The following is a 12,727-nucleotide window of genomic DNA, read 5'->3' as shown; positions in this document are numbered from 1 at the left end:
TCTCAGAATGGAATAATTTGCAGATCTGCACTCACCTAGTCTATATACATTTTGAGAAACTCTTAGCAGAGACACGCTTTAGAATCCTCAGGATTACAGAGGACTGAGGCTTCCTACATACTAGAAAAGCCCTTGCAATATGGCACAAATCATTGCTAAATTGCATACAGTATTTTAAAATGCACAAAAAAGTTCTTTCTTTTCCATTTCAAAGGTGAACTTTAACTTTTTAAATATATTTAAACAACATTTGAGAGCAAATTATGACCATTCTTGTCTACAAAAAAAAAAAAATCTCTTTTGCTATTTAGGTCAAAGGTATTTAATAGAGAGGTATGCATAAAATAAACTTCTTAGTGACAATCCAAAATTTGAAATTTTAGGTAGTGTCCTAAATAAAGGAGTTCGTTAAAAGGGGTCTAAGGTATCATCTAATGAAAGAATGCAGGAGAGAGAAAAAGCCTATCATTCTTCCTTATAAACGGTCATCAAAAAAAAAAGGACATGGTCCCTGTTTTCACTCAGGTCCCAATCATCTTCCGTCTAAGGCTCTCAAAGACAGCCAGTCAATGAAGGAATCAATCAATCATCAAAACGTTCATTTAAAGTCATGGTTGATATGTTATAATCTTCTTCTAAACAAAGTCTTCCAGTGTGTAAGTTATATGGGTTTAGAAAATGAGAGTCACTTGTATAAAGTAAATATCATGGTCATTACAGTGGTAATAAAATTGTCTTTATTTGCAAGTTGTCTCTTTTAGTCTACTCTGTAAATCCTGAAAACTCAGAAAATCTGGGTCAGGTACTCCTTTCTCTATCCTTCTAAATAAAATTATGCTTATCCCAATGAAATAATTTATCACACTGTTCTGAAGTGACTTGATTACTTGTCAAGTCTGTCCCACTTGGCAGGCAGGCACAGTGCCTTGTTTACTGTGGGATGCCCAGAGCCTGTTATAGCACCTGGAATGCAACAGCTGTTCCAGGAATATTTGTTGAGTAAATGAGTGAGTGACTTATGAGAGGAGAGTCTATTTAAAATATTGAACTTTGCTTTGAATTAAGAGATTACACACAACTTGACATGCTTCTAACACATAACAAAATGCACATACATGTGCACACACATGCACACAGGCACACATACAGAGCCTTCATTGATGAATGAACACAGCACTGAAAAGGAGCGAGATCCTGGCTTCGACTGAGAAGGATTTACATGAAAGGTAACTGAGGTGTCAGCATTAAATATTTTACTAAAAAAGACTCACTTGGAAAAAAAAAAACTCATCCAACAAAGTTTATCTGCAATGAAATGATAATAAAGTACTTATTGAAATAAAATCTCATTAACTTAATTATATCTACATTTTGTGTGTGTACATATACATACATTGTATGTCTAATGTAATCTTAATTCAAAATTTTTCCCTAAGAATTGTGCTTTGTTCTTTCAAACAGAACATAATTATTTTACCTTGGAGCCAATTTTTTTTAAATGGTTGGCTTTATCTCCAAACATCAGTCTCTATATCAAAACATATAATCTGTCATTATATACATAAGAGAAAATTACGTATGAAAATAAACAAATAAGAAAGAAATAATTTATCCACACACACATTTTACTCGAATGCTGGGTTGAGTAACTAGTATGAAGATGACAATTCCCTTGGTACAAAGGATGGAGCAGGTGAAAAATTTTAGCACATGTACCCTAAAACTTAAAGTATAATAATAATAAAATTAAAAAATAAATAAAACAAAACAAACAAATTTTAGCACAGAAAGCTCACTAGAGGGTACCTCTACGATTCTATCTCCAGGTTTCAAGGTTCCATTTTTGCCAGCTGGACTATCTTCCAGAACATGTTTGATGAAAATGCCCCTCATCACTTCTCCATTGCTTAGCCGACTTCCCATCCCTCGTCCACCAACAATGCTGATGCCTAAGGATTTGCTTGGTTCTCTCCAGAGTTCCACCCTAAAAAATAAATAAAATTTTCAACTCTTAGGAAAAATCATAAGGGTAAAGCTTCATGATGCTGAATTTGGCAATGATTTCTTATATATAACAGCAAAGGCACAGAGAACAAAAGAAAAAATAGATAAAATGTACTTCATCAAAATTAAAAACTTCTGTTCATCAAATGATACTCTCAATAGAGTAAAAAAGGCAACCAACAGAAAGGAAAAAAGTATCTGCTAATAACATATCTGATAAGAGATTCATAAGCTGAATACAAAGGGAACTTCTAAAACTCAACAACAACAAAAAACAAGTGGTATAAAACATGGGCAAGTGTCTTGAAGATACATAAATGACCAATAAGCACATGAAAAGATGTTTAACATCACTAAATATTATGGAAATACAAATCAAAAGCACAGTAAGATACCATCTCACATCCAACAGGATGGCTACTACCTACTAAAAACACACACACACACACACACACACACACACACACACACACACACACAAATTAACAAGAATGCAGAGCGTGTGAAACCCTTGTGTACTGTTGGTAGAAATGTAAAATGGTGAAGCTGCTATGGAAAAGAGTATATAGGTTCCTCAAAAAATTAAAAATAGAATTATCATATGATTCAGCAATTCCACTTGTGGGTATTATACCCAAAATAATTCAAAGCAGGATCTCAAAGAAATATTTATACATCCATGTTCACAATAGCCAAGAGGTAGAAGCAAACCAATTATCTATCAAGAAATGAGTAGATAAAATACTATATACATTCAATATTATTCATCCTTTAAAAAGAAGGAAATTCTGAAACATACCATAATATGAATAAACCTTGAAGACATTATGCTAAGTGAAGTTAAGTCATCTAAGTAAAATAAAGGACAAATGTCATTTAATTTCACTCATATAAGGTACCTAGAGGTACCAAATTCATAGAGACAGAAAGTAGAATGGTGGTTGCCTGGGATGGGAAGAGAGAAGAAAGGGGAGTTATTGCTTAATGGGTACGGAATTACAGTTTTGCAAGATGAAAAAAGTTCTGTAGCTAGACGGTGGTGGTGACTGCAGAGCAATGTGAATGTACTTATGCCACTGAACTGTACACTTAAAAATGGTTAGGATGGCTTAAAATAATAATAAAAATATTTTAACACAATGGAATAAAATGTCATATATGTTAATTTTTACAAATATTACTTTGCTCAATTTATTAAGGTTTTACTAGTAGTAAAACAAGATAGTTTAAAATACCTTCTCAATTATGTGTCTTATAGAATCTGATATTAATGTATTTCTGAAAATGATTTGTTATAAGTAAAACTGGACTCATACTCCAGGCTGTGGCACATACCAGTGTAAAACGATGATTTTACAGGATCTTAGTATTACATATATTAAGTAATCAAAAAATTCAGCTACTGCTAAACAGATAGTAGCTTCTAAGCTTAGCAACCAAATAAAGGGAAAGAACACTCCTGCACACACTATGTCACAAACTCACCTCTGTAGAAGGAGAAGTCATTCTTGCCAAGGCAGACCTGGTCAGTAACAGTCAGGACACGAAGAGCAGTGACTGCCAAAATCCTACAGGATATGATTCTCTCACTACCTCCCTCACCTCCCCTGCTGATATGGTTTGGCTGTGTCCTCACCCAAATCTCAATTTAAACTGTAGCTCCCACAATTCCCACGTATTGTTGGTGGGACCTGGTGGGAGGTAATTGAATCATGGGGGCAGGTCTTTCCTGTGCTTTTCTCATGATAGTGAATAAGTCTCATGAGATCTGATAGTTTTATAAAGGGGAGTTTCCCAGTACAAGCTCTCTTCTCTTGTCTGCCACCATGTGAGATGTGTCTTTCACCTTCCACCATGATTGTGAGGCCTCCCAAGTCACGTGGAACTGTGAGTCCATTAAACCTCTTTCTTTTGTAAATTCCCCAGTCTCGGGGTATGTCTATATCAGCAGCATGAAAACCGACTGATATACCTGCCATGGGCTCTGTACTTTCCTCTCTCCACTCTAGCTACCACATCATCTCCTTACTATTCCTTAAGTTCATCTGGTATGCTCCCGCCTTGGGGCCTCGGTGCTTGCTAATTCCTCTGTCTTGAATACATTTCCTATACCCACAAAATAAAGACATGAATTCATATGTAATAACTGCAAATAGCTGTAAGAGCTATGAGTATATTTAAAGCACATACATCTTGTGAAAAAGCAGGATGTAAGAAAGAGTAAGGTGATTTGCAGTGAGTGAGGTCTTTGGCCTAGATAAGTCAGAGTTTAGGGTGTTGGAGGAAAATCGATGAAACAGAACTTTAAGGAGATGATGAGACCCTGCAATCTGCTCCATGCTGCACAAAGGAAGACAATGTTGGACATTAAGTAGGATAAGACAGCATTGTCAAACATGTCTTCAACACTGACATTTAAGGAGTTCCTAGAGAAGAGGAAAGGTTGAAGTAAGGACTCCTGCAAAATGATTGAGGTAAGAAGAGGCTGGGGATGAAAGAGCACCACAAAGAGGAAAGGATGCGAACCAGCTGAAATGAAAGCAGACACTGAGGCACATCTTCCTTTGGCCAGTAACTCTTTTTCTTGACTGCAAATCTATAACTCTAGAAACTCTACCTGTTTAGTTTGAAACGACCTTACCATGATCCTTGATCTTATAAAATTTTTGTGAATAAACTAGTTAAAATCCTATTCATTGTTTTCTCTTACTCCAGAAATTCTGTGACAGAAAAGAACCAACATCCACCATCCTTCCCTATTTTTGTTTGTTTTTGTTTTTGTTTTGAGACAGGGTCTCATTCTGCAGCCCAGTCTGGAGTGCAGTGGCATGATCATAGTCCACTGCAGCCTTGACTTTCAACCTCAATGTCCTGGGCTCAGGAACTCCTAAGCTCAAGTAATCTTCCCATCTCAGCCTCCCTAAGTGCTGAGATTATAGGCATGAGCCACCACAACTGTCCCTTCCCTGTTTTCTTAAAGCAGTTCCTAAGGCAAAGTGGCAAATGAGTTAGTAAGTTTAGCCATTGTACATATAGTACATTTTACATATAGTAAGTTCAGCCACAAGTGTAAATATTTAACAACCCAGAATACATAGGTAGGACTCCTTAACTCTTTTCTTAAGAATAAAAAATAAAATAAAATAAAAAAGAAAGAAGGAAAGAAAATGTCTTCAAGGGCTCTTTATGTTTGGTGCAAATTAGAAAGTGATTCTTATGACTTCTTGAGTAATACAAAAAACATAAGTAACAGCAAATGTTTATTAAGGGTTTTACCATGTCCTCAGTATTATTCTCTGAGTAAGTTACATATACTTTCATTTAATTTTCACATCATACCTATAAGGTAGACATTCTTACTGGCCCCATTTTACAAAGAAGAGAAGAGACACAGAGAGGTTAAGTAACCTTCGGATAACAGCACCTTTGCTCTCATAGGGTTTGGCACAGATAGCAAAATACCCTCCCTGGAAGTAAAGGTTGTAAATCCTTAAAACAATGAAGAAGGTAATCAAAGACAGAACTGCCAAAATGACACAGTAATGAGAAACCAGACTCATTTATTCACTGAACAGACAATAGAAACACAGTGAAAGAAAAAGGAGGCCTAGAAAAGAAACTACAGAATATGTTCACTTCAGAGATCGTTATGTAGGGGAAAAAAAGGCAGCCTATTTGAGTTTTATACATAGGTTTAAAAAGAATGAAATTCAGGAAGACACAGGTAAAACACAGCTCTGAGGCCAGATTGCCTGAGCTGTGAACTGAGTCTCTGGGTTCCAGTCCTGCTCTTTTGCTACTTAATGATTATGTGACACAGGGCATTTACTTAGTCTCTGTCTTACTTTCCTCAGCTGTGAAATACATCCAACAAGAGTCTCTACACAGAGTTTCTGTGAGGATTAATTAATACATGTAGAGTCCAAAACAAAAGCTTTGGCATATAATAAGCAATCGATAAATCTTTTATTACTAGTTATGATGGTGGTGGTTGTGGTGGTGATGAAGGTGATGATTACTGCAGTAATGGAAGCAAGATATGAAACTGAAACTCAATCCATACAACAAATGAGCAAATGTTCACCCTATCTGATCAATCCTGTTATACCCACCACACCTTGTTTATTAAGAAAGAGTACCATTTTCCACCCATTAGATTGACAAAAAACTTTTTAAAAAATGATCATATGATGTGGTAACAAGAATGTGGGGAAAAGGGAACATTCATATATTGGAAATAGAAATAAAAATTGGTATAGCAGCCAGGTGTGGTAGCTCAGGCCTGTAATCCCAGCACTTTGGGAAGCCAAGGCAGGTGGATCATGAGGTCAAGAAATCAAGACCATCCTGGCCAACACGGTGAAACCCCATCTTTACTAAAAATACAAAGATTAGCTGGGCATGGTGGTGCGCACCTGTAGTCCCACCTACTTAGGAGGCTGAGGCAGGAGAATTCGCTCTAACCTGGGAGGCAGAGGTTGCAGTGAGCCAGGATCGTGCCACTGCATTCCAGCCTGGCAACAGAGTGAGACTCTGTCTCAGAAAAATAATAATAATAATTGGTATAGCAACCTTAAAAAGCAATTTGGCAACTGAAAGTAAAAAATGCATATAAACTTACAGGCCAGCAATTCCAATTCCACTTCTGGATATATTCCCTAGATAAATTTTCATGTGTAAGTATAAAGAAATAAATATATTTACTGAACAGAATTATTATAATAGCAAATAACTATTAACTATCTAATATGAATCTGACAATGAATAAACTATGGTATATTCACATATTGAAATGCAACACAACAACTAAATTGAATGAATTAGATCTTTAAGTATCAAGCTTGATAGATTTACAAAACGTCAAGAATTGAGAGAAAAATTAAGCAAAATGGAAAATAATACATGTAGTAGTATATCAATTGTGTAAAATGAAAATCACATGCAAAATAAAATACAGCCTATTTTATAATCTTAAAATTTATATTTTGCAAAAAATTCTCTATTTTCATACAAAGTACATTTTTGTTGATTTCATGAACGACTGTCCCATCATGTTTTCAATGCTATGAACCATGTTCACAACACTAACTCCTAATTTATTAAAAGCTCTGGTTACTCCATTAAGCTTTCTTCTCATGTTCTATGAACTTCCGCTAGAAGTAGCTTAGTGAATCCAGGGGAACCACTACACTAGTGAGTACAGAGTACCTTCTTAGAAGGATTTATGGAATCTTTGGAGGTATTCTTCACGTAAGGTTGTTAGCACCTTTAGAGCTATCTTAGGATTGCATGAAGGTTAAAAGCATAAAAATTTTCCAGTCCAGAAGTTATGTTCTTCTTTCTCATAAGAAAATTTCATGATTTCTGTGTCAAAGGCTTTCTCTTTGCTTAGGTACCAGTGACAAATATTTTATCAATACAGACAAAGCCAACCACTGACTCACTATGTGCCAGGCACTCTGCTAAGGATTTTAGACGACACTGAATTTTCCCCCAAATTCAAAAGATTCTATTATTAACCTCATTTTACAGATAAAGTAGCAGAGACCTAGCAGAGATTAAGAAACTTGTCTTAGAAAGTATCAGAGCCAAAATTCTAACATGGCTCTTACTGACACCAACCATTTTGCATACTGCCTTCTGTATTAATCCTTTTTCATGCTGCTGATAAAGAAATACCGGAGACTGGGCAATTTACAAAAGAAGGAGGTTTATTGTACTTACAGTTCCACATGGCTGGGGAAGCCTCACAATCATGACAGAGGCAAGGAGGAGCAAGTCACATCTTATGTGGATGGCAGCAGGCAAATAAAAGAGCTTGTGCAGGGCAACTCCCGTTTTTAAAACCATCAGGTCTCCTGAGGCCCATTTACTATGAGGAGAACAGCATGGGAAAGACCTGCCCCCATATTCAATCTCCCACAGGGCCCCTTCCACAACATGTGGGAATTACGGGAGCTACAAGATGAGATTTGGGTGGGGACACACAGCCAAACTATATCACCTTCTAAAATCTACTTTTCCTCTCATAATATTGTTACTAAAACGGACCAACCTATCTTTTTTTCCTGTGATTACTGTCCTCCTAAAAAATTCAAGTTTATCACTATGACTACCTGCTACAAAACAGTTTCATTTAACTTATTTCTACCTCTATCCACAAATAAATAAGACACTTAACACCTCAGAATATATTTTCTGCCACAGATCTAGCACAGATCTACCCTGTTCTCAATGTAGGCAGCACTATAGAGAGCTTGGGATTTTTTAAGTGAGTTAAGTGACTTTTGATGAAATTCAAATAAGAAATTCATGTTAGATGGCTGGAAATACATGCTGCTTCTTTGAAAGCAACATAAAATAGTGTTTTTTATATTTTAAAAATATTTAAATGTGATGGCTGCAGGTTATCACTGGTGGGCAGGGGACGTCATTAAATTGCACTGGCATTTACGAATATTACAAATTCTTCTCTTGAGCATTTTATTTATTCACTATGTAACAAATATTAATGTTTACTGAACACAAAGCATCACATTGTGATGGTGACCTTTAGGTCTGTTTGGGGTGGATGTCCACTGATTACCTATGTTTTACTCTTAAGGTGAAATATCTTGTGTTCTTAAATTGTTTCATGTGTCTCTACATCTTGCCCAGCCAAGTACATTAGAGGTTCCTTGAGGCAGGATTTGCATCTTCTATTTATTTCCTTGTTATTCACAAAATCATTGGCTTTAAGTCTAGGTCCATAATCAGGACTCAGTAAATTCCTATTAAACTAAAGTTGATTTTACTCAGCATAAACACATCAGTATGTTTTAGTGATGCACGTGATACATCTAAGTATATTTGAGGATGTCATCTTATCTATTATACATGAAACTGGTGCTAGACAGATTATGACTTAGGATAAACTCAGCCTGTGGTAACAAGGCTACGAGGGTACTTTTACACACACACACACACACACACACACACGTTTTGAATATATATGTTTGCCTATCTAGTTTCTACAAATGCTAGGTAAAATTTAAATGAATACTTTTTGGTATACCTAAGATAAAACTCTACAGAATGTATTATCCATTCCAACTACCTATGAATAATTTTCTTTAATTTAGTCCCTACTATGTGCCAGATATCTCCATATCTGTTAGTTTTAACCCTGTGTGATACACATTATTCTCTCCACTGTATACATTAAAAAATGATGGGTTAGAAGTAGTAAACAACTCACCCGATATAACAAGAAGCAAGTTGTAATCCAGTACTTGAAACCACACCTGCTTATCTTTAAACACTATATATCCATTGAGAGGACAGAAGACAGAAATAGTCCTTACCGCCTGGGCTGATTCCAGTTGCTATATGCTGTGTTTTGAAGTTCGCTTTCTTCACCCTCTCCCTCTTCTCGCTCTGGTAATTCTGGAATGTCTCTGGTTAAAGAATTACACAATGAGTACCCCAAAATCCTAGTAAAAATATGCAAGATTATATGTACTCTACTATTGATTTAGCTAAAAATGCAGGACTGTTTTATGTTTTCACCATACATGGCCATAAGTATAAAATATTTTTACATCGGGGGGAAGAAAAACGTAACCAAACAAAATTAAAACCTTGCTTTAGAATCAACGTACCAGAGCGTAGAGCTGAACACTAAGACTCTTGTCTAGTCTGTTTTTTCCCTGATGAGACATAGGAGCATAAAGGAAAGGAATGGGGAAAATAGGATAAATACCAAGTTTGTAAAGAAAACCCATTGAACAAGCATGTCTTAAATTCCTATAATGTGCAGGAAGCTAGAAGCACCCTGTAGGTTTTAAGCATGTATGCACAGCCCTGAACCTTGTACTGAATGAATTTCTAATCAAGTTTGCCAAGAGTTTAGTATCTCTGCTTCCTAAGGATGGACCAATGATTTTCTTTCCATTTTTGAAAAATTAAGTGAAAGGCTTTGGTCCAGCTTCACCCCATCCAGAGGAACCTGGCACAGAATACTTCTTAATGGAAGAAGCAGTTTACAACGCGTCTGTGTTCAAGGTCACCTTCCGTTTATGTAGCAATTTAGATTTTGCCAAATGCCAGGCATGTAACAAAATGTGTCCAGTCTACTGATTGACTGTAAAGAAAACTGTACAATAATAACAACATCAAGAAATATTTTGTTAGTCCAAAGGAATACTTTGTATCAATAAATGAGGCTGAGAGGACAATAGAGAATGGTTAAACTGATTATGGCCTGTGCCTTGGCTGTTGGTAAAAATTGGATTTCTAAAGAAACATGTCCACATATTCCTCTTAAAGCAGAGAAGGCTATAAAAATTCTGATTCAATAAATGTTTTCAGTTGATATTTACAGAAACTGAAGAATCAAAAGAAAGTATGTAAACTTACAGCCATTCTCCCCTGACAGGAATACTGAACTGTCTCAACTGATACAATATGTTGAATTAAAGATCAGAAGTCATCTAATCCAGTCATCCATCTGAGCTTGAATGCACTTTGCAACATTTCTGGCAAGCAAATGTCCAGGCTCTCCAAGAACATCTCATTCTTTCTTGGACCTGAATGTTAAGTTTTTGTTTTTAAGCTATTAGAATAAAATCTACTTGCTATAGGTCCTACCCATTGGTTTTGTGTTTGAATTTCCCTCCTGTGCAATTAAAGAATAAAGCCTTGAATGAGGGTAGGGCTCCTAGAGTCTAAGTCTGACACTAGGGTAGGACTGGTGGGAAGAGCTCCAAGAGGGAGATCCTAAAAACGATGTCAAAGAGTTGACAGAGAAATAGTAAAAGTGAAATCTTTGTCCAGAGGATGCAAGGCAGAGAGGTAAAAATTAGCCCTAACCTGGAAATACAACAGGACAGAGTATGATGAAGAAAGCAGAGTTAGAAGACAGACAAGAATTAGAACTTAGAAACAGTCCTTAAAATATTCAGTGACAGGCAGGGGATGGGGGGAGGTCCTTAGCCCTAAAGCCTAAGCAGTGGGAGCTATTCAGAAACACTGTAGCCACAATGCATCTTGCTTCTTCCTTTTTAGGTACAAGAAGATAAATATCCTGAATAATCCAATACAAGGACCCCAGTCTCTTCAGATGATTCTATAATCTTGAATCCTCTCGGAAACCCCATATATGCTCCTCTATAGGTGCTGATTATTGTTTACTCATCTTAGTGTGTGGTTTCAGGGACTCAAGTGTCATGTCTTCCTGCATGCACTCAGCCAAGAAAGAAGTCAATCAACTGCTTTTCCACTGTGTTAAACCACTGAATACCAACAAAAATGTTATCAACTATAATAAGTAGATCTCTTTATATCTGCAAATATGTACCAGGTAAAGTAACTGGCAGAAAGTCACATGGTGAGAAAGACACATGATGAGAAAGACACTGGCAGACAGCATAGGTGAGATTTGGATTGAGGCCATCTTACCATAAAACTTGAGTTCTTAACTTTCATGCTATGCTGCCACATATTTTTATATGGCACATGCTTCGTAGACTTGTGCAATTCCTTCCTTGCTTCCAATGGTAAGAACATGGAGTATGCTTACATTCTACACTTGGCTCTGGCATTAATTAGCTGCAGGAAAGTTACTTAACCTTTCTCTGCTGCAGATTGTTCCACCAAAAATGCATATCCATTTGTTCTATTTTTAGCATTCTGATGTCCACAGAAAATATACTTTCTCTGCAGTGAAGCAGCTAGTCACAGCACAGGACAATCCAGGCCATTCTCTTGTCTGTGCTTGGAGGAAGCACAGTGTTCAAAGTGGCTTTCTTTCTAATAACTTTTGAGTATTTTAAGGCCGTAGAACTTAACAGGACTCAGATGTTACCTGGTGTATTCTTTAAGTAAGTCATTTGACACAATATTTCAGAGGGACATTGAAATAATTGATTTTACCAGTTTGACAGGAAGCACCAGGAAACTATAACCAACTCATGCCATTAACCATACAATGGAAATCTTGGAGTGTGGCTGAGCTTTGTAAGTGTAAAGTAAATATAGGTGTCTCCCCTATCCCTCGTATCCTTAGGTCCAACATCCATGGATTAAACCAACAGCAGACCAAAAATATTTGGGAAAAAAATAGATGGTTGCATCTGCAAAAAACATGTGCAGACTTTTTTTCTTGTCATTATTAAAATTATATATATATATATATATATATATATAAAACAGGTACTTACATAGCTTTTACATTGTATTAGGTATTATAAGGAATCTAGAGATGATTTAAACTATACGGGAGAATGTGCATAGGTTATGTGCGAATACTACACCCTTTTATATAAGGGATTGAGCATCTGTGGATTTTGGTATCCATGGGGAGTCCTGAAACCAATCCCCAACAGATAATGAGGGACAATTATACTCCTTTTCCCATAATATTCATGAGGCCCCAAGGACCATGCCATTCCTTCCCTTTATTAAACAAATAACATACCTTCCCCTTCCCTGACACTTTCTGTATTCTGTAGTCATCTGTAATGTGCAGAGGAATCAGTGAAGCAAGATCACAATGAACGCAAGGTCACTGGAGACCGTGGTGTTCTGGGATGTTCTGACATCCTCTAAAGAATGGTACAACTCGACCAGGCATGGTGGCTCACGCTTATAATCCCAGCACTTTGGGAGGCCGAGGCTGGTGGATCACCTGAGGTCAGGAGTTCAAGACCAGCCTGGCCAACATGGTGAAACCTCATCTCTACTA

The 12,727-nt window shown here is 36.7% G+C and overlaps 1 protein-coding gene across 25 annotated transcripts in view; it reads right to left on the bottom strand.

Moving 5' to 3' along the window:
• The window catches only part of MPDZ (multiple PDZ domain crumbs cell polarity complex component), a 176,782-nt gene that overhangs the window by 43,033 nt on the left and 121,022 nt on the right, over positions 1–12,727 (bottom strand). For all 25 annotated transcript variants that reach the window (XR_010148765.1, XR_010148764.1, XM_009456297.5 and 22 more), the window contains 2 exons: positions 9,348–9,440; positions 1,807–1,984 (listed from right to left, as the gene is read on the bottom strand). Coding sequence is in view for 23 of the 25 variants with exons in the window: in XM_009456297.5 (XP_009454572.2) it covers positions 1,807–1,984; positions 9,348–9,440 (271 nt within the window). In the remaining 2 variants the exon portion in view is untranslated. The remainder of the gene's footprint in view (positions 1–1,806; positions 1,985–9,347; positions 9,441–12,727) is intronic.

The sequence above is a fragment of the Pan troglodytes genome, chromosome 11 (assembly GCF_028858775.2).
Source record: "Pan troglodytes isolate AG18354 chromosome 11, NHGRI_mPanTro3-v2.0_pri, whole genome shotgun sequence".
NCBI classification, from domain to species: Eukaryota; Metazoa; Chordata; class Mammalia; order Primates; family Hominidae; genus Pan; species Pan troglodytes.
This window is presented reverse-complemented; position numbering and strand designations above follow the sequence as displayed.